This window comes from Enoplosus armatus, chromosome 1 (assembly GCF_043641665.1).
Source record: "Enoplosus armatus isolate fEnoArm2 chromosome 1, fEnoArm2.hap1, whole genome shotgun sequence".
NCBI lineage: Eukaryota > Metazoa > Chordata > Actinopteri > Centrarchiformes > Enoplosidae > Enoplosus > Enoplosus armatus.
Genome location: NC_092180.1, coordinates 26,723,765 through 26,748,549, shown reverse-complemented (window position 1 = coordinate 26,748,549; position 24,785 = coordinate 26,723,765). Strand labels below are relative to the sequence as shown.

The 24,785-nt window shown below is 44.4% G+C and overlaps 1 protein-coding gene across 1 annotated transcript; it reads right to left on the bottom strand.

The window, feature by feature from the left end:
* Positions 1 to 2,650: 2,650 nt before the first annotated feature.
* Positions 2,651 to 20,593, bottom strand: adgrg1 (adhesion G protein-coupled receptor G1). The gene is made up of 15 exons (XM_070908847.1): positions 20,563 to 20,593; positions 12,074 to 12,146; positions 9,990 to 10,255; positions 9,451 to 9,637; positions 9,161 to 9,203; positions 8,765 to 8,879; positions 7,214 to 7,336; positions 6,951 to 7,067; positions 6,308 to 6,350; positions 6,084 to 6,190; positions 5,800 to 5,915; positions 5,437 to 5,699; positions 5,253 to 5,352; positions 4,824 to 5,098; positions 2,651 to 3,757 (listed from the first exon to the last, which is right to left on the bottom strand). The coding sequence occupies exons 2-15, from the start codon at positions 12,135 to 12,137 to the stop codon at positions 3,630 to 3,632; spliced, it is 1,947 nt and encodes a 648-aa protein (XP_070764948.1). The 5' UTR covers positions 12,138 to 12,146; positions 20,563 to 20,593; the 3' UTR covers positions 2,651 to 3,629.
* Between the last annotated feature and the right edge of the window lie 4,192 nt (positions 20,594 to 24,785).

Genomic DNA, 24,785 nt, shown 5'->3' with positions numbered 1-24,785 from the left:
AGCCATTTGAGGGTTGTTTTCAAGTCTCTGTGTAATCAGAGACAGGCCCGGTGTGGTAGGACGAGCTACAGCGGCCAGGTAAACATGACAGAGACTATTCACCTACTTCTTTTTTCCAAACCTGTGACAGAGGTTAAACTTGACATGTGTAACTGTTGTCAGCTTCAACAAGGCCAAGCCAAGCCATTTTATTCAGCATAATACTGTGACCACAAAAGTGAGCATATTTGGCTTGAGGCTTGGTCCAAGCTGTGTTATATATGAATATGTTTCTGTGTTTATGTTCAGCCACCTTTGTTCAGCCATGAGTTCATGCCAGGAGATTATGCTTAAAGGGTGGGGAAGGATGAGTTGTCTCTGCTGCTGCTGCCATAGCTCTGATGACCTGCACCAGTTTTGGATTAGCTCATTTCAGTTCGGAGTTCGGTTTTAAGGCTAGGTCGGCAGGGATCAGTCAGTTTATTGATATGATGTTGAATATGTATATATTTGGAGACACGTGTCTGCCGCATAATAATAATAAACATGATCATAAAAAAAAAAAAAAAAAATCGCCTTTAACGTTACAGAGCATCCCGGGCCAGCGGTTTCTCACTAAAACAGCCGGTGTCAAGTAACACGGAATCACTTCGCTTGACTTCCGCTTGTGACTTTCAACATAAAGTCACAGTTACAACCGTCACAACTTAGTAGTGGAAATACGTTTTGCAAACGCAAATAATATGTATTTGCTGTTATTAGACAGCTACAGGTACGCATAATAGCGGGCTTAATGAACTCTTAATAAGCATATATTTGCCCTTTGTACCAATTATAACAACGTTAAAACGTCGCTAGCTGGAATACATCATTTGAGCTAGTTACCTTACCGTGATTCTTTGATCTGACCCACTGCGCATCATGGCTTTGATTCCTACTGGGGACAAACGAAACACGCCTGCGTTCACCTCGACTCCGTGAAATGGCAGAGCTACTGTCACGAAATACACACGAAGACGTGATAAAGCGCTCGCGTTGGCTTTTCATTTTGAATGTGAACCTCCTCCACGTCCGGCTGCATCTCGGCTATCCGCGGTTAGCTTGCCGCGACTCGGCACGGGCGGAACTGACTTATCCCTTTTGTCCCGTTGCTGTAAACGCTGTCTAAATTCAGGTAGGTCTTTCTTCGGGGAATGGAGTACGCAGATGAGCTGTCTCGCCTTTAAGAAAAGAACTATTCCCCGCGGGTCATTTCCCAGTCTTACCTGTGCTGGTTTGCCTCCTGCCTGGTGGGTTTGACAGCCAGCCAACACGGCGTCGGTCCTCAAATGCATCACCGCCCGTGAACAACTGGCCGCTGCTGCTCGGAGGAGACGTCATGTGACGCCGCCGCACTACAGGAGCATCGTAAATCAGGCTACCTACATGTGTCAGGATTCTTTTCCGAACAGGACATTACTTCCCTTGTTTGTACTTTTCTGTACCCAGAGCAATAGGAAAGTCGGGAAAGCCATTATTACCTGTGACATATTTATTTTGTCTTGACAGATTTCCAGCACAACTTGTGTAAAAATGCATAAAAATGGGAAAATATTTTAGCACAGGAAAAAAAGTTCACCACAAGCACACTGAAAGTCATCATTGCATTATGATTATATTGTTGTTATGGGCTGATTTGCCATCGGCTCCCCTCTCATCATATGAACATAAACAGTCCCATGAGGTCGCCTGACACTGCTGGCATGTGAAGAGCAGGCGTGTAATTAGAGCGGCCCTGCTAGGAGCATGGGGCAGAGGGGATGGGCCCTTGGACAGTATGTGCCACTATCATGTCAGGTGAGGTGTCAGGGATGGTGAAACAGATTTACACACGCATATACACATGCATGGCAATAGTAAGTATTGCCTTACTATTGCCATGCATGTGTGAAGCAGGATTTCAATTTTATTCAATTTCATTGTGTTGCCCTATTTTTATTTTCGTTTATTTGCCATTGTGAGAGGGAGGACGTTGCATCACACACAGCTACATTAGTTAAGGACAACACAATAAAGACTTACCTCCATCGTGGTCCTTGATTCCAGGTTAGGTGACATATTACCAACAAACCAAAACAGAGAAACTGCTAGCACCAATGATGAAGGCCCAATAAGCAGTGAAGCGCAGCAGCACCACGTCATGCTTATATGAATGCACACTTGCTTTTCTGGTCATATTGTGGTGATCTCACTTTGTGTTTCACGGTTACACCTCTGGGTCTCGTTTGAGCCCGTCTTTATCACACTTTGACCTGGCATGTCTGCACTGGCTGGCGGTGTAGATAAAAAGTCATGGAGGAGAGTAAAAGAAAGGCTGTTGTTTTGAGCTTTTCTGGCGACCTTCAAGTCCGCTTCTTCCAAGGCGAAGCACAGAGTCTCATGATCCTGGGGAGGAAAAGCAGGCACACATAGTAGCAGTTTCGTCTGTGGCAAACAAGCAAACATGTTTGTGAAGAGAACAGCACATCGAAAACCTCCAGGGAGGAAACACGCAGGCGAAGATAAGAAGGAGGGACGACAGGAGCAGGAAAAACAGCAAGCCCTCACATTCAGACAAACACAAGGCCATTAGTTTCTTTTTCACCAAAAGATGTTTGTTTTTTTATTAATGCTTTATATACATCCACAAAAAAAAAAATCAAATATTCACAATCATTTGACATAAAATTTCACTTTAGAAAATTAAAAAAAAAGTGCAAATATCACAGTATCTAAAAGCTCACTTACGGGGATAACAGAAATGTTTAAAATAACTAACTTGAAGGTGAAGACCTGATAATTATTATATTTCATGTGAATTATCTTGACTGGAGGTCTGAATACGGTCTGGACACAATATGGAGTCATCTATTATAAAACATTCAGCTATTATTTTACAATGCACACACACCGTATATGAAATCTCTTCTATTATGAACAATATAAAAGACAACTCACTGAGGCTCTATAGGTACATTTAAAAAAAAAAAAAAAAGTAAAAAGTGCTACTTTAAAAGACTTGAAAATGCTTACACAGTACAAAATGAAAAGCTTATCTAAGGTTCAAGGGGAGCTTCAATAACAATATATAGTTTTTCTTTACAGACAATACAATAGAAATCACAGCACAGTCATTTAAGTAACTTCCAGTATCCCCAGCTTACAATTTAAAATCTCAAAATAAATTCTTTCCCTTTCATTACTAGACCCAGTCTAGGTATCGTACAAACGCAGGCTCCAGGCCTGTTGTTATGAGTTCCTGAGTGATGGTGTCGTTGTGATCAAGTAATCAAGTATCTGTTTTGACTGCAAGGTGGATTAAAGTTGATTAAAACACTTCCAGCAAGGTGTTAATGATATTTAGCTAATTGCCAGCTTTATACCTGAGAGTGCCATCTGTAGCTCTGATGAAACAAAAAATAAGAATCTGCTCACTGCTTTTTGGATTTGCCTTGAAACTCACTCTTCAGTTGCCACACCCGACGACAGAACTTCAGCCGAGGCGACAGCGAATCTAAAGTGTGACCGTCAGTGCTGGAACGTTCTCATTTACTTTGATAAGAGGACTGTGTTTTTACATGAAGGGCTTGACTCCTGCAGCTTTGATTTGACATGTGCCACATTGTTCTTCTCTAACTCTTCTCCTGGGCCTGTAGCATGTGCTGCCTGGTAGATCCCGTGCTGGTGCTGCCCAGAGCGGAGCCTCCGGTCTGCTTCCGCATCCAGTCCAGCATGTAGAACCGCAGCATCAGGAGGAAGCCTGGGGGGAACAGAACCAGAACCAAGTTTCAATCCTTTGTTTTCTCGACCTATTTAACTCTTTCAGGATCGCTGGGTCAAGAAACTCTGCTGCACTGACAAAGAGCTGTGAGCATACGTTTTCTTCTAGATGAGAAGATCCATATCTGCCCCCTAAACCTGTCAGCTAAAGATACAGCCGGGCCGAGAAATAGTCTGGCACATGACCCCCAAATAAAACCACAACTTGCCATTTTCACACTTTGGTTTTTTGTACGGATTTAACAACCAAAATGTAATGTGTTAATTAGTGAGATTTTGTCGTGCTGGCAGGTGGATTTTGTTACCTGTGGACAGAGCCGGGCTAGCGTTTTTCCCTTTTTCTAGTCTAGCTGAGCTAAGCTAGCCGGCTCCTATTTTGCGGGAAATATGAGTGGTATTGATCCTCTTGTCTAACTCTCGGCAAGAAAGAGAATACGTATTTCCCAAAATGTCTGTCCAACATAACATAGGGCCATGCGTACTGTAGATGCAGGCCTAAACAGCTGTATCATTAAACAGTTATACGTTAGCCAGGTTAGTATAGAAAATGAGCCTATTGGTCTACCAATGTGCAGCAGAAATGGGGTTAATACGTTGAGTTTTTGGACCTGAATCAAAAACACACGTGCAAGCTGCATGTGAGAGGAAACAGCTTATGTTCTTCTGATAGGCACCAGTAACAGAAGCCCGTGATTAACAGTGGCCATTGTCTCATTCCCACACTGATACAATGGACCACTGGCTCCAAATACAGTCACCAATCTCTGCGGCAACAATGAAAACAGCCCTGTCCAGAGACTGACTCTTAAAGGTGGCAACGATACAGTACAACTACACGAACATGCCGCTGGTCGTGGTTTATTTAAAGTCTGTCTGAAAATGCTGATTCTGTGGTGTGGTCTCTTTTTAATGAGAAAAAATACAAAATGGTCCTCACAAGTTGATAGAAGTCCACGCTCTCCATGCTTTCAAAGCTGGAAATAAAAACACAATATAAACCCCAAGTGCAATCTGTTTAACTGGCACAGTATACCGCAAGCACAGACCTTGGAAAGAGTTGAGGATGCAGGAGAGGAAGAGGACGAAGTCAGAGAGAGGTCCGAAGTCCAGGAAGGTCAGACCCCAAGTCGTCCCAAAGAGGCAGCTGAGGCCCCAGATGCTGAGGAAAGCCACGCGGTTCTGCCTCCATTCGTCCCTGGTGCGGATCTCCCGGTAGACCAGGAAGAGCATCACAATGCCCGAGGACACCAGGATAGCCAGGACTGCCAGATTGGTGCAGTAGTGGGCCAGCAAGGCCTTGTGGGTATCTTTCATCCAGCACCTGGAAACACCAAAATACACTCAGAGAAGGAAAAGCAAACCCTCTTGAAGACATTGTAACACTCCTCTACTGTGTGTGTGTGTGCGCTTGCTTTTATTTGTACATTATCCAGGCATCACTCCATATGTTTCTCCCCAGCAAATATCTTGCTTACATCAGATAAGGATTGGACACGTCATCGCTCGCCACCACCTCTCTCAGTCCATACATGTCACCCACTGCAGCCAGGATGATGATAGGGACAGCAGGGAGAACTGGAAAAGAAATGTTCACAAGTTCACATCATCTTTAGCTTAAACGCGGCATGAAGTACTAAATACTAAATTTCACACACTCACCGAAGCCGATCAGGTTCCACACATAGGGCTTTGGGGAGGGGCTGAAAACCATGTAGACCAACCAGAAGGTGTGGAAAACCTCTATGCCCATCCAGGTGAAGGAGCTGAGCAGGCTGTAGTGGAGGACCGCCCCCACCCAGCTGCACACGCACTCCCCTCCCACGTTGGCCAGGACCCCAGTGAAAAAGAAGAGCAGGTTGAGGAAGGCGAGAGAGATGGCTAAGCCCAGGTGGATCTGTATGGACTGCTCCTTACATCGCCTGCTAGAGGGAGAGGGGGGACGGAAATGAGTTAATTGTTAAAAGGGATGTGTCTTTTTTTTTGTTGCATAAACCACATAAGCCCTCAAAAGGTGACCATTACCTCTTCCTGCAGAGAAAAATGATGAGAGCAATGCAGCTGATCACAGAGACGGCGCAGCCCAGAGATGTAATGGCGGTCAGTGCCAGGAGGTGGCGCACTGGGCGAGGCTCCAGTTGCTGTGACCGGACACAGAACAATGAGCAGAGCAACGGGGCCTTCGTACACCAAAATATGAGAGTGTATACGAGAGAGTTTTGTGGGCCCGTAATGTTAACAATGTTGAGTGCAACACGTGTGTGTTTCTTGTCTAAAACATGGCGGCGCATTTGCTGCACGTCTCTCACCACGAGTACAGTGAAGTAAGTCAGGTGGTCGCAGAGGCACTCGGTGTGATTTGCTCCCTTCTGCTGCGTCTCACATCCATCCACCAACCAATTGACCTGCAACGGATCTGCACAAAGAAAACCCAGATTCAGGCATAACTTCATTCATCACCCACGGGAGTTCAAACCCAGATTTGTGTTGAATGAGCGTTGTTTATAGGCTTGTAGGCTTATAGGGTTCCAACCTTTCCTGGTGTCCCAGGAAACACATGTCCGTGAATGCGTTTTCTGAAACAAAGAGGAGAGATAAGATGTTAAGATGCTGCACATTTTGCATCCATATTAACAAAGTTTCAGGTACTTTTAAGTTACCGCTGCATCCTTTGATTCAGCAGTGGCTGAGAAAGCTGCCGTCCTACGTGCAAAATCACCACAGACAGCTCCACAGCGGAACAATAACACAGACCAGGTTTACATTAAACGGTGTACGCATTGCAGAGAGGAAGCCACACACGACCCTAACAACATCATCGCCGTCTGTTTTCACAAGACGTGAGGTACGAAAACAAACCCTCAAGTGGTTTCTACGTGTGCTCTGCGTTGGCGTGGTCAGCAGCCTGAAGCAGATGTCATAGAACTATTTTTTTTTTGCATCCACAGCAAACCCACATTTGAGAGGTTTGCGAGTTAATTGACGCGTACGGCACACACACACACATACTGTAACAACAGAACACATTCTCCGGTTGTGTTTTTCAGTTTTAGGGAAAATGTCCAACTCTACTGTTCATAAAGGCAATATATTTCTACAAATTTAGACACTATAAAGTGGACACTGATCACACTGATCCAGACAAAAGTGCACTAAAAAGTAGCACACAAACGTACAGGTATGACATCATGGTGAAAGCCAATCCTAATTGGCTCAGACAGATTCGTGATGACCTCGTTCTCCATGGTGATTCCCACCACATCGCCAAGAATCCGGGTCTCCTTTTGACCTTCCTGGAACACACACACACACACACACACACATTACACTTTAGCTGTCCTCTCATATAGTACAGCCTACATATTGATCAAGTATTTCAGTCTTTTAGCGTGGTGTATTGTTTCAGAGTCTAAGCTTGGATCAAGAAACTGAGCCTTACCTGGAACAGGGAGTTGTTTGTAAAGAAAGTGCAGACTACTTTGCTGGTCTTTTTTGCAGCCAGTTTTAGGGCTGGGGGGATATAGATAGTGGTAGTGGACTCTGCTGAAGCATCTTTAGCGGCCTGTAAAAACAGAACACACACAGAGAAAAGGACTGGGTCGATTCACTCTCAAGTCAAGACAGGAGATCCACCAGCCAGAAACGGGCTGATCAAGTCTTAATTATTCCCTTAAACACAGGATGTAGGCACAGCGTCAACAAAACAAAAAGTTTGCATTTCAATTTCCAATTTTCAGTTAAACCAGCAACGCGACTTGTACCACCCCTGGGGCTCTGCTTTCGAGTGTGTAACCCCCCCCCCCACCCCATGCTGTAACACTGTTATAATTAGTAGATCTGCATGTGGATTGCGGGATACTTACACAAATGGCACTATTTTAAGACGGTTTGGAGGGGAAAATGTCAGCTTTCAGACTCCATCCTCTATTTGTCGGTAAAATGCTGCTATAATTCACTTTCATGTGGCTAACCTCTCTCTCACCTATTTATTTCCCGACTAAATCATCATCATCAACCCTCATTCGCTGGGTTAAAAACCTGCTATAAAGTGAGCCCCTGATTAAAAGTGGACGCACACAGACACAGGAGTGAAGCTGCCCACTCATTTGATCTGTATAATACAGTAGAGCAGAGACAAGTCATAGACTTTGAGGGAATAAATGAATATGTAAGTTACTTTGAACTTCCAAATCAACTGATTGCTTTGCATGTGAACTGAGAGACTTTCAACACATCGCTGCCACTGAAGAAGAGATGTTCTTCTTCCATCTTTGTGGTAGCCATTGCAAACAGTTCTCCTACACAACACTAGTTATATCAACTCACTCACTAGGAAATAATCAGTGTTATGAATGATGTTATGAAACTCAGGCATAAGAGCATAAATAACTAGTATAACCCTAACCCAAGTATTTTAGTTTCTGTTTGTGTCTCAGAGGAAATCATTTTGAATATGCAGCTAAAGTGCAACTAAGATGGAACCAATGTGGTCACAATCTTGCTGATGTGGCCTGCGTAGACTACAGCGTACGTTATCACATGACCTGAGACAATTCAGTGTCAATTCTGAAGTTCCGAGTTTATTCTTCACCCAAGAAACGGCAGTATACACACTGACGTGATGATTGAAAGCCCCAGAACAGCTACTAAATGGACCTTGTGGTGAGACTGTCTTCTCGACTTCAGTTTCCAAGGTCAAGAGTGAACTTTGAACCTCAGCTTTAAAAGCAACGTGGACGGGGAAGCCCTTTGTGTGCTGAGAGAGAAAAAGAATGGGAGCATCTACAATTTCATGACAACCGCAACACTCCATCTGCTGAGGAAGACCATGTTCAAATGTTTGAAAGATCCAGAACAGTTGCTAAATGGTCCTTGTGATGAGATTTCCCTTACAGATCTGACAGTAAATGTTGCTTTATGTTCTGGTGTCCCTCTGATTGTTACAATGAGCACACTTTTTTTTTTCTTTTCTTTGTGCGTTTTGTCTTACAGGCGATGTGACGTTGTGACCTCTGAAATTCTTCGTCATGTCCACCTCAGAGCTGGGAGCGCAGGGATGCTCAACGCTCCCCACAGCCTGGGACCTCATCACAGCGCCTTCACTCCTGGACACACACACACACACACACACACAAGTTACAAAACGGTGGTTTCAGATGGCCATTTAAATGAAGCAAGGTCATTTTTGTAACCCCAGCCAAACACCCTAACATAGTTTAAAACTTAGCTTCCTGTTTGTGGTCAAACTTCATGCGCTTGATTACATAAAGATTCACAACAGTGGGCTTAGCAATTAAGACAAAGTCATGTTGACAAAAACACCCTGTCATGCTACTTCGACAGCATACGTGATGGCGCATTTGAGAAGAAAAAGAGAGGAAATTACATGACTTGGGTGGATTCCTGGCTCGCTTCATCACATAATTTTTCTGCGAAAAAAAAAGAAAAAAAAAGGGCAGTTTTGATTGTTAAACTCTGTGAAACTGTGACACAAAAACAGTCCATTTGCCTCATCTTTGGAATTTGGGTTGAAAGTTTTGGGAGTTCCATCCCTACATACATTTGACTGAAAAGAAGGACATTTTTAACAATAAATGTGGAAAAACTGGAGCAGAACATCTTCAATTTATGCACAATCTTGCGAAATGTAATCCGTTTAAAGCCATTCTCTCTTACTGCGGTTGAAGGGACCTCCAATGAACTTGTAGGCTGTCAGTGTTTTGTGAGTGATTACATCATTTCTGACCGCTCCATTGATGATGCCGTAGGGTGCTTCGGGTGTGTTTTGGCCGTGAGACAGATGAGCGCAGCAGGAGCCCTGCAGGCTGGCAGGCCAGCACAGAGTAAGGGTTTTTCCTCTGACCTGTACAACAACATGAGCAAAACAAAAAACCCCATTAAGCTCTTCAATGAGGAATGCAATCAATCTACTGTGACATACACGGTACAGTACACAATACACACTCGCAAAGTATGCTTTTCACTTGGTAGTATTATGAGTTACACATTTCATGTACATGCATTTGTGTATAACACGTTACGATTTCACTTTCAGAGCTGACACTGCTGTTTGTCAGGAATCAAAAATATTATGTTTTTTCTCGCCCTCTGCTTCATAGACTGATGAGTCATCGTTTTTGCTTTGTCTTCTCCAGTACTTTCATGTTATTGAGCCATACGATGGGTATAAAATGACAGGTGAATTGCCGATTTACCTGCAGCTTCAGCTGGTCCAGCAAGGGCTCCCAGTACAGACAGAAGTCACTGTCCTTCACTGAATCAAGTCCAAGCCGCTCCAGGGAAATGACCTCAGACCGCCTGCACTGGGCCGTGATCCGCCCATCGATGGACAGAGAGCTCCTGTCAGCTGAGATGGAGATCCCGTCGCAGCCTGTGGAGAGGTTGACGCTCAGGCTCAGGGGGCCCTGGCCATGGCGCCAGGTGCCGCAAAAGTCCAGGTCCCGGTCATTTTCACTTGAAGCTGAAGGAAAGAACAGAAGGCACATGTTGACAAAAGATGGCTAGATGTTTGGTTAACGTTATTCAAAAGACACATTCAGTCTAAATAAGTGAGTGCAATACCGAAACAAACGCCGGAGTTGCAAAATGCCATACCAAAAATGTTGTGTGGAAAGTGGATGTCATCCCGCTCTGAGTTTTTGTCAAATAATGGTCAATATGATTTTGGAAATGACGTTCAGACAAAAATTCTCACCTGTTGAAAAAGGTGTGTGGTAGAGAAGTTTTGTCCACTTTCGGTTCTTTAATAAAAGTCAAACTTACATCTCTGTGAATACAAGGTTTTTATTCATGTACAGGAAGAGAGAGGACCCCTCACATGAAAACCACACAGCAAACCAGCCGTTCTGACCATCTAACTTCCATGCCCCGCGCATCACATCGATTCTTCTCATAACAACGTCTCCTTTCTCATGCCTGGTTTTGACTGCTTCATGCATTTCAAGGTTGAAGATAACAGTGCCCACTACTGCAAAACACATTTTACCCACCTGACACTCCCTCAGGGAAGTTTCTGCTCTTTAAAGCAATAAGCTGTTAGTACTTTGGATTAACTGTCACCATATTAACCTCAAGCTTACCCCGCCTACACGTGCGCATGAGAGTGTGGCAATAAAAACAAAGATTTGAAGTTGTAGAAAGTTGAGTTCATGTTTCTGGACATCACAATGATCGTTGGTCGCAATGTTTTCCATGCATAATAGTGCACAATTTCTATTTGGCATCACAATTATTCATACAATAAGCATTTGCAGTCATAAACCATAAAATAAAAGTAAAAATGTGGTTCAAGTGTATTTAATTTTTTTTCATAAAAAAAAAAAAAAAAAAAGGTCCAGTTCTCACGTTGGTGCATAAAGTGGTTAAGCAGTGAAGTGTTATACACTATAATATTTATCCTGAACGCTCTCACATCATGTTGACAGTCACAGCCACGTCTGTATTGCGTGTAGAAATGCAGAGTCGTTGCCCCTACTGACCAAAGTGTTTTTGGATGGTAGGAACGGTTATTAGCGGAGAGAGACATTTTTTCTTCCAACACGCCTGTTGATTTACACTGCAGCAGGAACTGTGTGGAATAATTCATGATAACCGACAAGTTTGACGTGCACATAATTCTGTCTCGCCACGATCGGAATAAAACGCCAATCAACATCATTTGTTCTGTGTGATCACGTGTCAGCGGGTTGAATAACGTACAATGAACAGTCGTGCGAAGGGAGGCTTTAGAGAGGTTTATGCGGACGTGCCTTCACCGATTCATAACTGCACTCCTCGCCGCTGCACCAACATAAAGCCCTGTGTGTTTTAAATTATTTATGAGCATCATTTCACGACCTCTTAATGACACTCTTTAAGAGATCATTTCACGACCTCTTAAAGAGTGTCACTGATCTTCACTGCGGCACATACAACCTGCCCTGCTTCCAGATACTGACCCTCAGACAGTTCTTGGTACAAGTGAAACTTGTAGTGGCAAGTGTAATTTTCCTTGTGTTGGCAAAACATTTTCCTTGTTTTAAGAGGCCCTTTAGGTGCCTAATGCCCACAACACTACACTCATCATGATGCATTAGATGTAACACGCTATAACAATGAGGCCTTTAACTTTAAATTTTATGTACACACAGAGAATATATAGCTGACAACATATACCACACAGAGAAGCAGGCACGGGGGAGCTGCAGTGTGTAGCAACACAGCTGTGAGAATGAATATGAGGCTAAGACAGCTGCTTAAGATGAAGATGGGTTTTTCTTCCCCAGTGCGGTTGTCTTACCTGCGGAGAGGAGGACGATCAGGGCGAACACAAGCCTCAGATTATCTGTCAGTCGGGGCTCCATTTGTAACAACTGCCAAAGACAAAGAAATGCAGTTGTAAAAGAGGAACGCATCTGTAATGCATTTCTGCAATAGGCAGGGAGAGCAGTCGGTCAGCACAAAACCCCACCTCTGCTGACAAAGTGGAGGACGAAATGAAAAAAGCATTGTGTGCATCTGCTGCCAGATTATAAGCGTAAAAGGCAAAATTCAATGAAACGCGCGCGTATCTCTCACATTCTCTCTATGTGCAAGCACACTTCCTATGTAAAACAAAAAGACCCTATCTAGAGGTAGCACAGTATTTGACATAATACGTTTTTTTAATGATACTATTCTTATCCAGGCGCCTGTTTTGTTATCTGCACTCTCTTATCAATGAATACAAATGAGTTCAGCCTCAAAGTACACACAGGGAACTTTATGTGCTGTTATCAATGGAAACAGTCTTCCCCTTTCACAGGCACACACACACACACACACACACACACACACACACACACACACACACACACACACCAACCAACAATTCAGTCTCACAACAAGAAATGTTTCTTGTTGAAAAAAGTAACATAGCTGACATTGACTGTTTTGATATTAATGCACTGTCAAAATGAAAGTATTGAAAGTAGAAGAGAAAAAAAACACAATTTTGCATCACATTAGACTTACTGAGAATCATGTGAGTGTTACCAAGCAGACGTGTGTCAATTAACCACACATACGTCATTTTCAATTTCTACCAAAAATGTCAACCCATCCCAGACAGTTTTTCATCACAGGCACTTTCATGACAAACCACTTCCCAGCTTCTACTTCAAAGCACGACTGTGAGGAGTCAGTGTACGGTATGTGCGACAGGGAGAACTGTGTGTGTGCGGAGATGCAGACGTTGATTTCGGAGGGGAAACAGAGCAGTCGCGGTTGTCTGCAACGCAGACAGGCAGCGGCAGAAAGAAAAAGACAGACAAAAAGAAACAAAATGTCAAGCTGCACAGTATGGGGGGTGGGGTGGGGGGTGGGGGGTCAGCTGCCTATTTATAACTACATATGCCGCAGTGCACACCTGATACTCGAGAAGGACCTAAGCCTTGGGCAAACACAGGGATGCACAGAGACAGACTGATAAACAAGCGATACCGAGCAACAAGCTATACTTTAACACTAACACATGTGGCAGCTTGTATATTTCAACAGCGCTATTCACTGGTATTGACTGTTTACTGTGATCAAATTCATCCAGGGACCAATGCTTCAAAGACAGCAGCACTAACATTAATGACAGTTTAACCAGGCTTAACTAGTGGTAGCACTACCAGCCTACCAGCGTAAACTACCAGCGTTTATTCCTGGTTCAGGATTCATTTGATTTGTTGGGCTCATTCAAGCCACACTTTCACATGAACTAAAAATGGTTTCAATCTTTTAAACTCTTTAACTTTCGGCAGTTTCAAATGTACCCTCCAGAGACATGGAAACACAATTCTTATTCAACCATCAGATGAGTGACACGCTAGCTTGGACAGAGCTACTCTCCTCCTCTGACTTTCCTTCCCGTCCTCCACGAGATACATGCTCTGTACTACAGTGAAGGGAAAACCAGGGAGAGGCCGCTCCAGTAACGACACGGGCCGGTTTGTATTTGTCACTGCATGTGCGTGACCTCTGCGTGACGGATCATCTCCAGCTGGAATACGCATATCTATTACTTATTCTGGGCAAAATCAACCAGTACAATAGAGTGTGAAGCTGCATTTAAGATGGACAGCCTGAGCTCAGAAGTGTCTTGACTGTATATCTTTGTGAAGGTGAGTCTTAACTGAAGAACTAAAGTAATATTATCAACCTGTTACTATACTTACATCCTATAATATACGACTCTATTAATATATAATATAATATAATATGTATCTACCAAAAAAGGGCAATTGCTATAATAAATGTGACATAGACTACTTTCATTTCAGTTAAAGTGCACAGAGATTGTGTGAAACTGCAGCCTCTGCATATTTTACGCAGCATGACTTAGTTGTTTTGTGGTTTTCACACTTCCCTTTTTGATAATTCCAGATCTTATTGAAAACATTTTGGGGAAAGGTGCTAAGGTGTGACTTCACAGTGGTTTCATGAAAAGGAACTAACATGTTATACACACGCCCACTTGCAGAGACGGTAGAGCAGCACTGTAGTGGTTTAGCAGGCTACAGTGGATCTAACCGGTGACTTGTACACCTGCTACATCACCAAGGTGTATGTGGCTGCACAGCAATTTCCTTTGTTTCTGAGAAGGCAACAGTTTGGATATGCAGGTTTTTCACACGAGAGCAATGGGTGTCAATATAAAGTATGTAAAGCTACAGTCATTTTGCTGTTATGAACACAACAGCCTGATATCATGCCTCAGCTGCTCAGGAGGGTCAGTAAAAAAAGAAAAAAAAAAAAAAAAAAACAGAATCAGAAATACTTTATTCAAGATTAGAAAACAGCATAAATTTAGAAATAAAAGTATGTACAAAATATAAAAATAAGAAATAGAAAATAAAAATAAACACACATTTGCAATATTTAAGTGAAAAATAAAAGTAAAAAATATATACAACAGCAATGTATATGTATGTATGTATTGCACTGTCATTTAAGAAGAAGTATATGTATATGTAGATTTCCAGTCTGTTTCTTCTGGGGGTCTGACACTCAGAGGGAGGAGTCGAACAGTTTGATGGCCACAGGCAGGAATGATCTCCTGTGTCGCTCTGTTGTACATTTGGGAGGAATGAGTCTCCCACTGAAGGTGCTCTTGTGTCTGACCAGTACGTCATGGAGAGGATGGGAGACATTGTCCAAGATGACCCGCAGCTTGGACGGCATCCTCCTCTCTGACACCACCGTCAGAGAGTCCAGCTCCACCCCCACAACGTCACTGGCCTTGTGGATCAGTTTATTGAGTCTGTTGGAGTCCGCCACCCTCAACCTGCTGCCCCAGCATGCAACAGCATAGAGGATAGCACTGGCCACCACAGACTCATAGAACATCCTCAGCGTAGTCCGGCAGATGTTGAAGGACCTCAGCCGCCTCAGAAAATAGAGACGGCTCTGGCCCTTCTTGTAGAGGGCATTAGTGTTCTTTACCCAGTCCAGTTTATTGTCAGTGTGAACTCCCAGGTACTTGTAATCCTCTACAATGTCCACACTGACCCCCTGGATGGAAACAGGGGTCATCGGCACCTTGGTCCTCCTCAGATCCACAGTCAGCTCCTCAGTCTTTGTCACGTCGAGCTGCAGATGGTTCTGCTCGCACCATGTGTTGTCCACAGCAGCCCTGTGCTCCTCTTCATCACCCTTACTGATACATCCAACTATTGCTGAGTCATCAGAAACCTTCTGAAGATGGCGGGTCTCTGTGCAGTAGCTGAAGTCCGTGGTGTAGATGGTGAAGAGGAAGGGACAGAGGACAGTCCCCTGCGGGGCCCCGGTGTTGTTGACCTCTCTGTCTGACACACAGTGTTGTAAGCGGGTAGTCAGGTACACAAGGGGAGCATCCACCTGCATCTCCGTCAGCTTCTCACCCAGTAGAGCCGGGCGGATGGTGTTGAATGCACTGGAGAAGTCAAAAAACATGACTCTCACAGTGCTCGCCGGCCTATCCAGGTGGGCGTAGACGCAATTGAGCAGGTAGATGATGGCATCCTCAACTCCAAGTCGGGGCTGGTAGGCAAACTGGAGGGGGTCAAAGTGTGGCTTGACCATGGGCCGGAGCTGCTTCAGGGTCTTCATGATGTGGGAGGTCAGTGCCGCGGGTCTGTAATCCTTGGAGCCACTGGGACGCAGCGTCTTCGGCACAGGAACGAGGCAGGATGTCTTCCACAGCACGGGTACCCTCTGAAGACTCAGGCTCATGTTGAAGACATGGTGAAGTACTCCACATAGCTGGGGGGCTTTGTTCTGCTGGAGTTTCCACTCCAGCTTCCTCCTGTACTTCTCCTTTGCCTCCCTGATCTTCACCTTCAGTTCCCCCTGGATCGTTCTCACCTCCTCCCTGTTGCCAGCTCTGAAAGCCCTCTTCTTTTTATTCAGGATGTCCGTGATGTCCTTTGTCACCCATGGCTTGTTGTTTGAATAACAATGGACAGTCCTTGCTGGGACAGTGGAGTCCACACAGCAGTTGATGTAATCCGTGATGCAGTCTGTGAGCCCATCAATGTCCTCTCCACGCGGCTCACAGAGTGCCTGCCAGTCAGTCACCTCAAAACATCCCTGAAGTGTCACATAAGCCATCTCCTCACTGTCCTTATGGTTGCAGGCTGGCTCTTCAATTTATCATGAAAGAAGCTACAGCCCAGAATTGGTTCAGGCCCAACTGGCTAAAGAGTGCACAATCAAGCAGCCCTGCTGTAGTGGATTTACAAATGTGGTGCCGGTCTACCATGGTAAGACATACAGAAACTTGCAGTGGTTGCTCCATGGCCCACATAGCCCAGCAAAAACCTACCCTCTACCATCGGGTGGCCAATGCAGATTCATTCTACAAGCACAGTATACATAGTGTTATACTGCAATATCAACATATATCTGGTGATATAGCAACATTTTCTAGTAAAAAGAAACAACATTATATTTTTTATGAGGCTTAAAGCTGCTTAGCGAATTCATTAAAGCTCCTTTTAGCTACACTTACTTAAACAACGTCCAAATTGGATGAATTTAGACCAAAACCAGGAGTCATTCAGCATCACACACAGCGTTAATGCGTGACTCGCGTCAGCCTCGGCCAGATCCCGGTCATTACAGCTCTCTGACTATAGACAGCATATTGATGAATAAGACAGAAACAGGGAATGGTATACCAGTGTCTCCTCACCCACACACTGCTAGCCACAAATGTAACCCCACAGTGGACCGCTCAGTTCTCTAGAGATGACTGAGGAAGTGACTGTGACGGGGAGCGAAAGCGTGGCCCACCGACAACACAAAACCCTTCTGTGTGAGTGCATGTGTGCCCTATATGAGTGTGCACACTTTGACACTACACTGACATATTCTGCACAGGGTACAGGGTGTGTGACATCTCCTTTGTATCGGGCCTGATAACAGAACAACTCTTTTTCAGCTCAAACCACTACTTTCTCCCTCTCTTACACGACGTTTCAACTTGCTGTACTGGCAGGACATGTAAACTAACTCTCTCTGCACCCCCACACCCTCTCTATTGTCCCTGCACGGCACCCAGGCATCAATTCAGCACAAGAATTTCCCCTTTTCTTTCACTTCCCAGTTCTCCCAGTGTGTGTGTGTGTGTGTGTGTGTGTGTCTACACATACCGTAGACTAATTTTTCAGTGCCAAGACCAGACCCTGAAACTTGTTGCTTCACTGCACTCATCGCTCCTACACACACATGTTGGGTGCTACAGTGTTTTTAGGTATGAATGTACGCATATCCTCCAGCATGTGTGAACAAGACAGGCCCCCATAGCCCCCTGGACCTTCCAGTCAGTCGGTCGCTTTGTGTTTTCCAGTAAAATTTCCTCCCGTCCCGCATCATGCAGGGATCTGACTCACACTGTCACACTCGGGCAAGCTTGCCTACATTAGTCATCTTCACAAGTCTTGAGTGGCCTCACGCACAGTGGAATGGCAGCCACAACAATGGGTGACACAGACGGCAGATAAGGGTGACAGACAGAGAGGGGAGGCAATGACTGGCAAATTCAAAGTTAAATGGCTAAATTGGTTAATGTGTGGTAAATGAGGTCATTAAAAATGATCAATAATTATCGATATCCACTGAAAGGAAACATTTCATCGTGTTAAAACTTTCAGCTATATCGCCCAGCCCTCGATTGCCATGGTGACATTTGGTTTCCATGGTGCCCAGATGACAAATGCTAATGAATTTGGTGGTTTGTGAGCAAAAACCTGAAAAACTATCCTTTGTGTGTTTGGTGCTAGCATGCTAGCAAACCCTAGCATACTAACACGCAAGACTAAGATGGTGAGCATGGTAAACATAACACCCGCTGAACATCAGCATGTTAGCATCATCATTGTGAGCATAAGCACCGCCTCACAGAGCTGCTAACATGTCAGTATTAGTATTAGTATTTTACAACAAAAGATCATTAAAATTCAACTTTCAAGCAACTGCCTCAGATCTTCATTTCAAGTCGAGGACCTCTTTTCAGTACAGTAAAGTAGGCTACCTTGCAAATACCACTTCCTGCCCTTGTCAAAGATTTTAAAGCAGTCACATTTTCTGTGACTGTGCTCTTCATGTCTGTCCTTCTATGTTGCTGAACATGCCTGAATTAAATACTGTCATTTCCTGGTCAGTTTTATTGGTTTTATTAGTTTCCTGCCTCCGTTTTCTCTTGGAATGAGAGAATAACAAGTTTGCATCATCATCGTGCTCCCACATTTACAGTCAACTTGATTTAGTGGTTTGGCTTTTTTTTCCCGCAAGAGTTTTCAGTTTGCACTCACCCCACTCCTCTACAAGCTGCAGCCGAGTGAAGGAGCAAAGAATGTGCACGGAAGAGTAATCCGAGGAACAAAAGCTGCTCTTTGTTGTCAGGCCTCAGAGTTGAAGTGACAGCGAGCGTGAATAAGGGTCAAAGATCACTGGCTGGTCTGGAGGCTGTTTAAGCCAATGGTTAAAAGGGACACATCGGCATATATACACACACACACAAACAGCTCTCACTCTCCTCAACACTCAGCCACAATGACAGGCAAGGCGCGGGGGTAAAAGACCACTTTGAAAATGTATATTTTACTGATTGTACACAGATTGTAACTGTGAAATGAGCCAATTTAGCTTAATTTATCGGGTTTATTTTCCAACTCTTAAGAGTTTTCCTTCAGGAGTAAAGATGGAATCAACCTGGTCTCCGCTCCCTTTTTCCTCTGAAGTAAAACACTGACCTTGCTTGTCGCCTGCGTTAGCCTTTTTGCAGAAAGGTTGTGCTGTGAGAAGATTGTGCCACAATGTTGTGCACAGCTGCCAACGTGGCTACAAGATAAGATTCAGGATTGTTTTCCTGAGTCACAATACAAGAAGCAACTGGCGCGCTGCTGTTTGACATGCTGATTAACAGCGTGTAGTATGAGCAGTTCAGGACGTGTGAAAGCGAGCAGCTACTGAGTAAGCTTCTGAAAGTGAGACTCATGACATGTTACTGGAAGTTTTCATAGTACCTTGGGACTTCTTCTCACCAGATACAACAAACGCTACAACAACACCAGACACAGCTGTGTCAAAGCAGGAATGAGAAAGTACTCTGCGCAGAATAGTTTCAAGTGGAAAGTAATAATATGGCAGATGTGGAATGTTCCCAAGGCTACATTTGTGTTAGGACCTCGCATTCTTTGCGATAGCACCGTAGTGATGGAGTCTGCACGAGTGTGTATGTGTTCCTCTATCTGTATCTTGACGTCCTCTGTGGGGAAATTGGAGGAGCAGGTGGAATGCTGCAGATATTTCCTTCGGGGCTATGAATAAATCAATAAAACAACACACACACACACACACACGGACAGACGCACGCACAGACAAAAGCCAGCATATTATTAGGCCCAAAGCACCCCCAGTGTGGCCTTAGGTGTGGGTCACATGGTTCAGTTTTCCATCAGGGGCTTTCTTTTTCTCATTATGAAAAATGAGGTCAGCACAAAAGATGAGGAGTTTCTGCAATGAGTCACGCACCCACCTCAATATTTGCATTTCGGGGGATGCAGCATTTGGAGAAACAAAAAAGTCCCTCGTCGTTGGTGCTTCTCTGATCTGCGTGTGCTGCTTGACAAATGCTTAAACTGGGGCCAAGTCCTGTTTGTAGTTTTTCTTTTTTCTTTTTTTTTAGGCTTTTTTTTTTACCGAGTGAAGTCTTTTGATTGTGCACAGAGGCACAGTCAGGAAACCACATACTACAGCTGTAAGAAAGAAAAGGTAGAGCCATAGAGTCCCTGCTCACTTTGCCTTTGATGTCTTGCTTTTCAACACCAACATGAACCAAAATGTCATCTCTTAAGACAAGGTAGGCTCATGAGGGCAAAGGGAACAACACACCATGCCAAGCCTTGAAGCAACCCTGTTAGCTTACTGTAAATAACCAGGATGCCTTCATGACCCCAGCCCCAAAAACACACCCACAGAAAAAATGTCGTGGTGGAAATACACGTGAAACGACTGAATAAATAAGATATTAACAGCCGCAATGTAACCCCGAACAATAGAGCAATGCAAACTATTATTTAATTAAACTTATTATTTGTCTCAAAAGAAACCATTTGAACAAAAATAGAATTTCATACAGTGACACCACAATAGATTTTTGTGGAGGTGCTAATTAATATCAGACAGGCTAAGATGAGACGCGTAGCATTGTAGCCAACCTTGTGTCTATGGCATTAACGTTATAACGTTGGTATTTCTCTTCAGGGTGCGCAGGCTTACCTTGAGTCGTTTATCTGTCAGCAGTCGAGGCCTCTGGTCTCGTCCTGTACAGAAGACGAGACCTTCTGATGCGCAGAGCCTCCAGGTAAAACTCGCACCCGCTGTTCCACACAAACTGGACCCAGCGAAGAGACGTCAAGACAACCCCGGTCAATCACACGAACCGGCCGACCAGAGGGGGGGGAAAAAAGATAACTTCATTCGGGTTCACCTGGTGTCTTTCCTGGCGTCCTCGACACACTTGAGACAGAGTTTTGAGTATTTTGAAAATGGAAAGTCCAGAGAGCAAGGCGCCGGGGCTCGCGCGGTGACCAGCCGTCACGCAGACAGAGCCTGTGTGCCGCCGCTGCCGCTCGCGGAGAGACCGTCAGCGCGTGCGAGGTGTGAGCCAGAGGAGCCGTCCGAGTAGCAACAATGAAGGGAGCGCTGTTTTCCGGTAATGACTTTCACAATAAATCCCTCAACGTGCTTAGCCGGAGTCTTTAGGCTAATTCACACACACACACACACACACACACATGTTCCGGTAAATGGTTTAGTGAATCCAGCGCTATTAATTTTTTTTTATTTCATTTTTTTCCCCTTTTAATAAAAGGAAATTCAAGAGACAAATATATCCGATGTTCATTTGCCCAACACTTGGCCAAGATAAAATGGCCTCTATCATTAGGCGCTTTCATTTTGGAGGAAAAAGTCATTTCCCGGTTTCATTCTACCATCCGGCTCTCACTTGACTGCCGTCGAGGAGCAAGGTGTGAAGAGGGAAGCCATTCAGGGTGACTGTAAGAGTATAGCATGGCACAGCCTTCGGTGTTTGTTTTAATGAAGAAATAAGCATTTCATATCATTGTTATTGATCTATAGCCCTTCGTTATATCATGTTGTGCTGCTATTACACTGTACAAACCAGAAGAGGCATAATTGGATTAATACTGTGATATGGCTTGTTCCGTTCAGGCCGTGGGTTAAGTTGGAGCTCAGTTCAGGACATTGCATAAGTTCTCAAATAAGTGCTCCTTAAGTGCCAGGACACTTTGGGAGCCCTGCCAACCAGTCTCTGGGTCTGTCCATACAGCAACGTGTTAACTTGGTTATCTCCAAACAGTGACCTCTGTGCATGATGTATTTATTTTATTTTATTTTGTTTTGTTTCTGTGGCATTGACTTAGACTTAGATTTAGACTTTATTAATCCCACAGCGGGGAAATTTACAAGTCACAGCAGCAAAGACAGAAAGGTGCAGAAACACACCGCAGACAAACACTGTGTCGATAATATTACAATAATATTGCTACCAGCAAGCAAGACAGTGTTAGAGCTGCTCTACTTCAGTGCCATAGGCAGTTGGCACTCTTACAGGTTTCAGATGTTACCACAGACCGCAGCCACATCTGAGGAGAACAACCAAACAAACAAAGCCCCCCCAAAAAAACGGTATTGATATCTGCTTCCGAAAAAAACAAGCAGTGTCTGGCAAACAAGAAGCCCCTTGGGTTTCAAGCAGGTAGGTGTAAAGCTGAGCATGAATGGCAAAAGACTTATTAAAGTCTCAATGAGATATTTGGACTGAGCAGCTAATAGGGAATTGAAACTTGTCACCAGCTTCATCTTACATTATTGCTTCCTTTCATGAAAAACAAAATCCAGTCTTCTATTCAACAGCCTATTCTGAATTAGTCTTAACTAAGACTAGAAAAACTGAACTGAACTGGCAACAAAGTCCTCCAGTAAACAACAAGGTTTCTCGGGTCTTCTGGTACTGGCCTCTTGAAGTGAACCAAACCCTGAACACACTGACGGCAGGAAAACTTTTTTGCAAGACCTACGCACACGTACGTTTGTGCATGTGCAAAAGCCCTTTGTGTCCACACTGTATTGCATTGCATTTGCACCCAATGATAAGTGTTGCTATGGGCTGAACTCTCTGCGTTCTGATGAAATTGGCCCTTGAAGCAAAGTTTGAATTAACTTGACTTTGACCTGTGTATGTGTATTCTCCTATAAAGTGACGCACCTGCAGCTGCAGGTGTTGAAGCAGGTTAATGTTTAAACCCACGGCGTTATCTGATGTCATTGTTCATGCTCACCCAACAATCTAAAGCACATTTTCCACTAAAAAATTCCACCTTAAACTCTTAAATTTACGCTTAAATCCTCCTCTTATGCTAAACAGAAAAAAAGAGAGGGGAAAAAAACTAGAGGGGGGGGGGGGTGGAGAGGGAGGGGGGAGAAAGAAGGAAATGGCTAGATTCAGCACCTGGCTCCTCTCTTCTGTTCAACTGTCTACGTGAGTGGTTGAGTGTGTGTGTGTGTGTGTGTGTGTGTGGGGGGGGGTTTGTCTGGAGCAGGATTTGTCAGTTGAATTGCGTGGGCTTGGGTAATAAAGGGCCCACTGTCTCGGTGACAGGTGTGCTTGGAATCACACACACACACACACACACACACATAGTCAGAGGAAAGTGACAGTAGTGCGAGTACTGTGAGAGTGGCGTGGACGGGGACAGTGAGAGTGAAAGACAGCTTGACTAAAGGATGAGAGACAAGAGAGAGAGAAATAGAGAGCGACAGCATGAGACACAGAGAGTGGGAGCCAGCAGACAATCTCAAACCTACACAAGCTAGTTATCTTATCATCCATCTCCATGTAAGCCTCACAGCCGCCTTTGTGGGTGACTGAGGCCCTTCCTTAATAGATGAGCTATTAGGCCTGCCATTCACTGGGTAAGGTGCAGCAGAGCAGAACCCCCCCCCCCCCCCCCCCCCCCGGTTGCCTGTCATGTGACACAGCAGTCAGGTTGCATGAGTTTGTGCCCGACAGGAAATAAAGCGGTTCAGTCACTTAGCAGTTGATCTAACATCCTGCAATTATGGTTTAGCACCAGCAGCCACAAAAAGGATAATATCCAAAAGCAGATGTTCTTAAATCCACGTGTGTTATTTTGGGATAAATATCCGACGCTGCCAGTGCAGGGTTCTGTCCGTGGATGTGTTGTGTGTTGTCTGTGGAACTGTGCAAATAAGCCGCACGGTGAGGGGAAGCATGCGGCTTCTCAGAGTGAGACGCTGCCCCAAGGTGTTAACAATGATGCATTGTATACTGGGTCACACGTTGGTATTACTGCACTTGTAAGGACCAACACTGACAAGTTTCCAAATCTGAACTTTCTCCCCAAATTCTCAAACCCTTAAACCCAAAACCCAAAATCCACCAAATATCTCGATGGTTTTTGTGGTGGAGGACACTCACAGGAGCCCCTTTCTTGTTAAATTTGCCAACAATAGTCTCAGAGCCTTTTGGGGTCTCAGGGCTACACCCTCTGTAGTTTAAATGACTTTACAGAACGGTCATAAAGGCGAAAGGCCAGCATTCCCTATGAAAACAACAGCTTTACGGGTTTTTTAAATCAGCTCTACACCTATCACAAGTCCACCCATACATCCTTGGAGTTGGTGGGATCACTTTCTTTACAGTGGGTGTCTGTGGGTCCAATTTTCGGTCCTTTCATTTCAGGTGTCAATGTAAAGGCTGCTGTGGTGTGGGCATACACTGCCCTGGTCGTAGACTGGAGCTGATTCAGATGTCTGTGAGGAATCTGTGACTCACCAAACCTCCGGGTCTGAAAAGTGAAGCCGATGCAAAGCGCCTTAAACCTGCATTCTTTCTAATGGCAGGGGGGAGACTCCACTGGTTGCAAAGAGAAGTCTGATTGTATAGAAGTCTATGAGAAAATGACCCTCCTTCTCGCTTGATTTATTACCTCAGTAAACATTTTCCTAATGAGTTTATGGTCTCAATCTCTAGTTTCAAGTCTTCTTTAATACAGCGTGATGTTCATTTTGAAAAATGATGGTCCCTTTCAGGCTACTGTTTGCATTAGTTTGCATAGTATTCAGTAGTGGTTGAGTTTCACAAGTAGGCATTCAGATGCGTGTAAAATCCAAATGTATCTTATGCTTGTCCAGAGTTCGGTCCAAGTCTCTCTTTTCACCCTCTAGCAGAAATGCAAATGTTATCGTGAGCAGTAAACTTATTGTTCACATTAGACTCTCTCCTCATCCTTGCTTTTCTTTAAAACGCCCCCATTTTAGGAGCATTCCTTTCCTTTTGTATCCTGGCAGAGAGAGTACAGAGAGTTCTGCACTGACTGGTGCTTAAAGACACTCACAATGAGAAAGCGACTGGTCGGGTAGTTAAGGAGGATTTGTGCCTGAGCGGCATCTGA

Bases quoted from the DNA above. Each gene is read 5' to 3' on its own strand.
- adgrg1 (XM_070908847.1), bottom strand. From the start codon at position 12,137: ATGGAGCCCCGACTGACAGATAATCTGAGGCTTGTGTTCGCCCTGATC. The intron at 6,351-6,950 runs GTACGTTTGTGT...TCTTTGTTTCAG, and splicing joins TTCACCATGATGTCATACCT to AAAACGCATTCACGGACATG. The intron at 3,758-4,823 runs GTCTGTGCTTGC...TGTTCCCCCCAG, and splicing joins CATCCTCAACTCTTTCCAAG to GCTTCCTCCTGATGCTGCGG.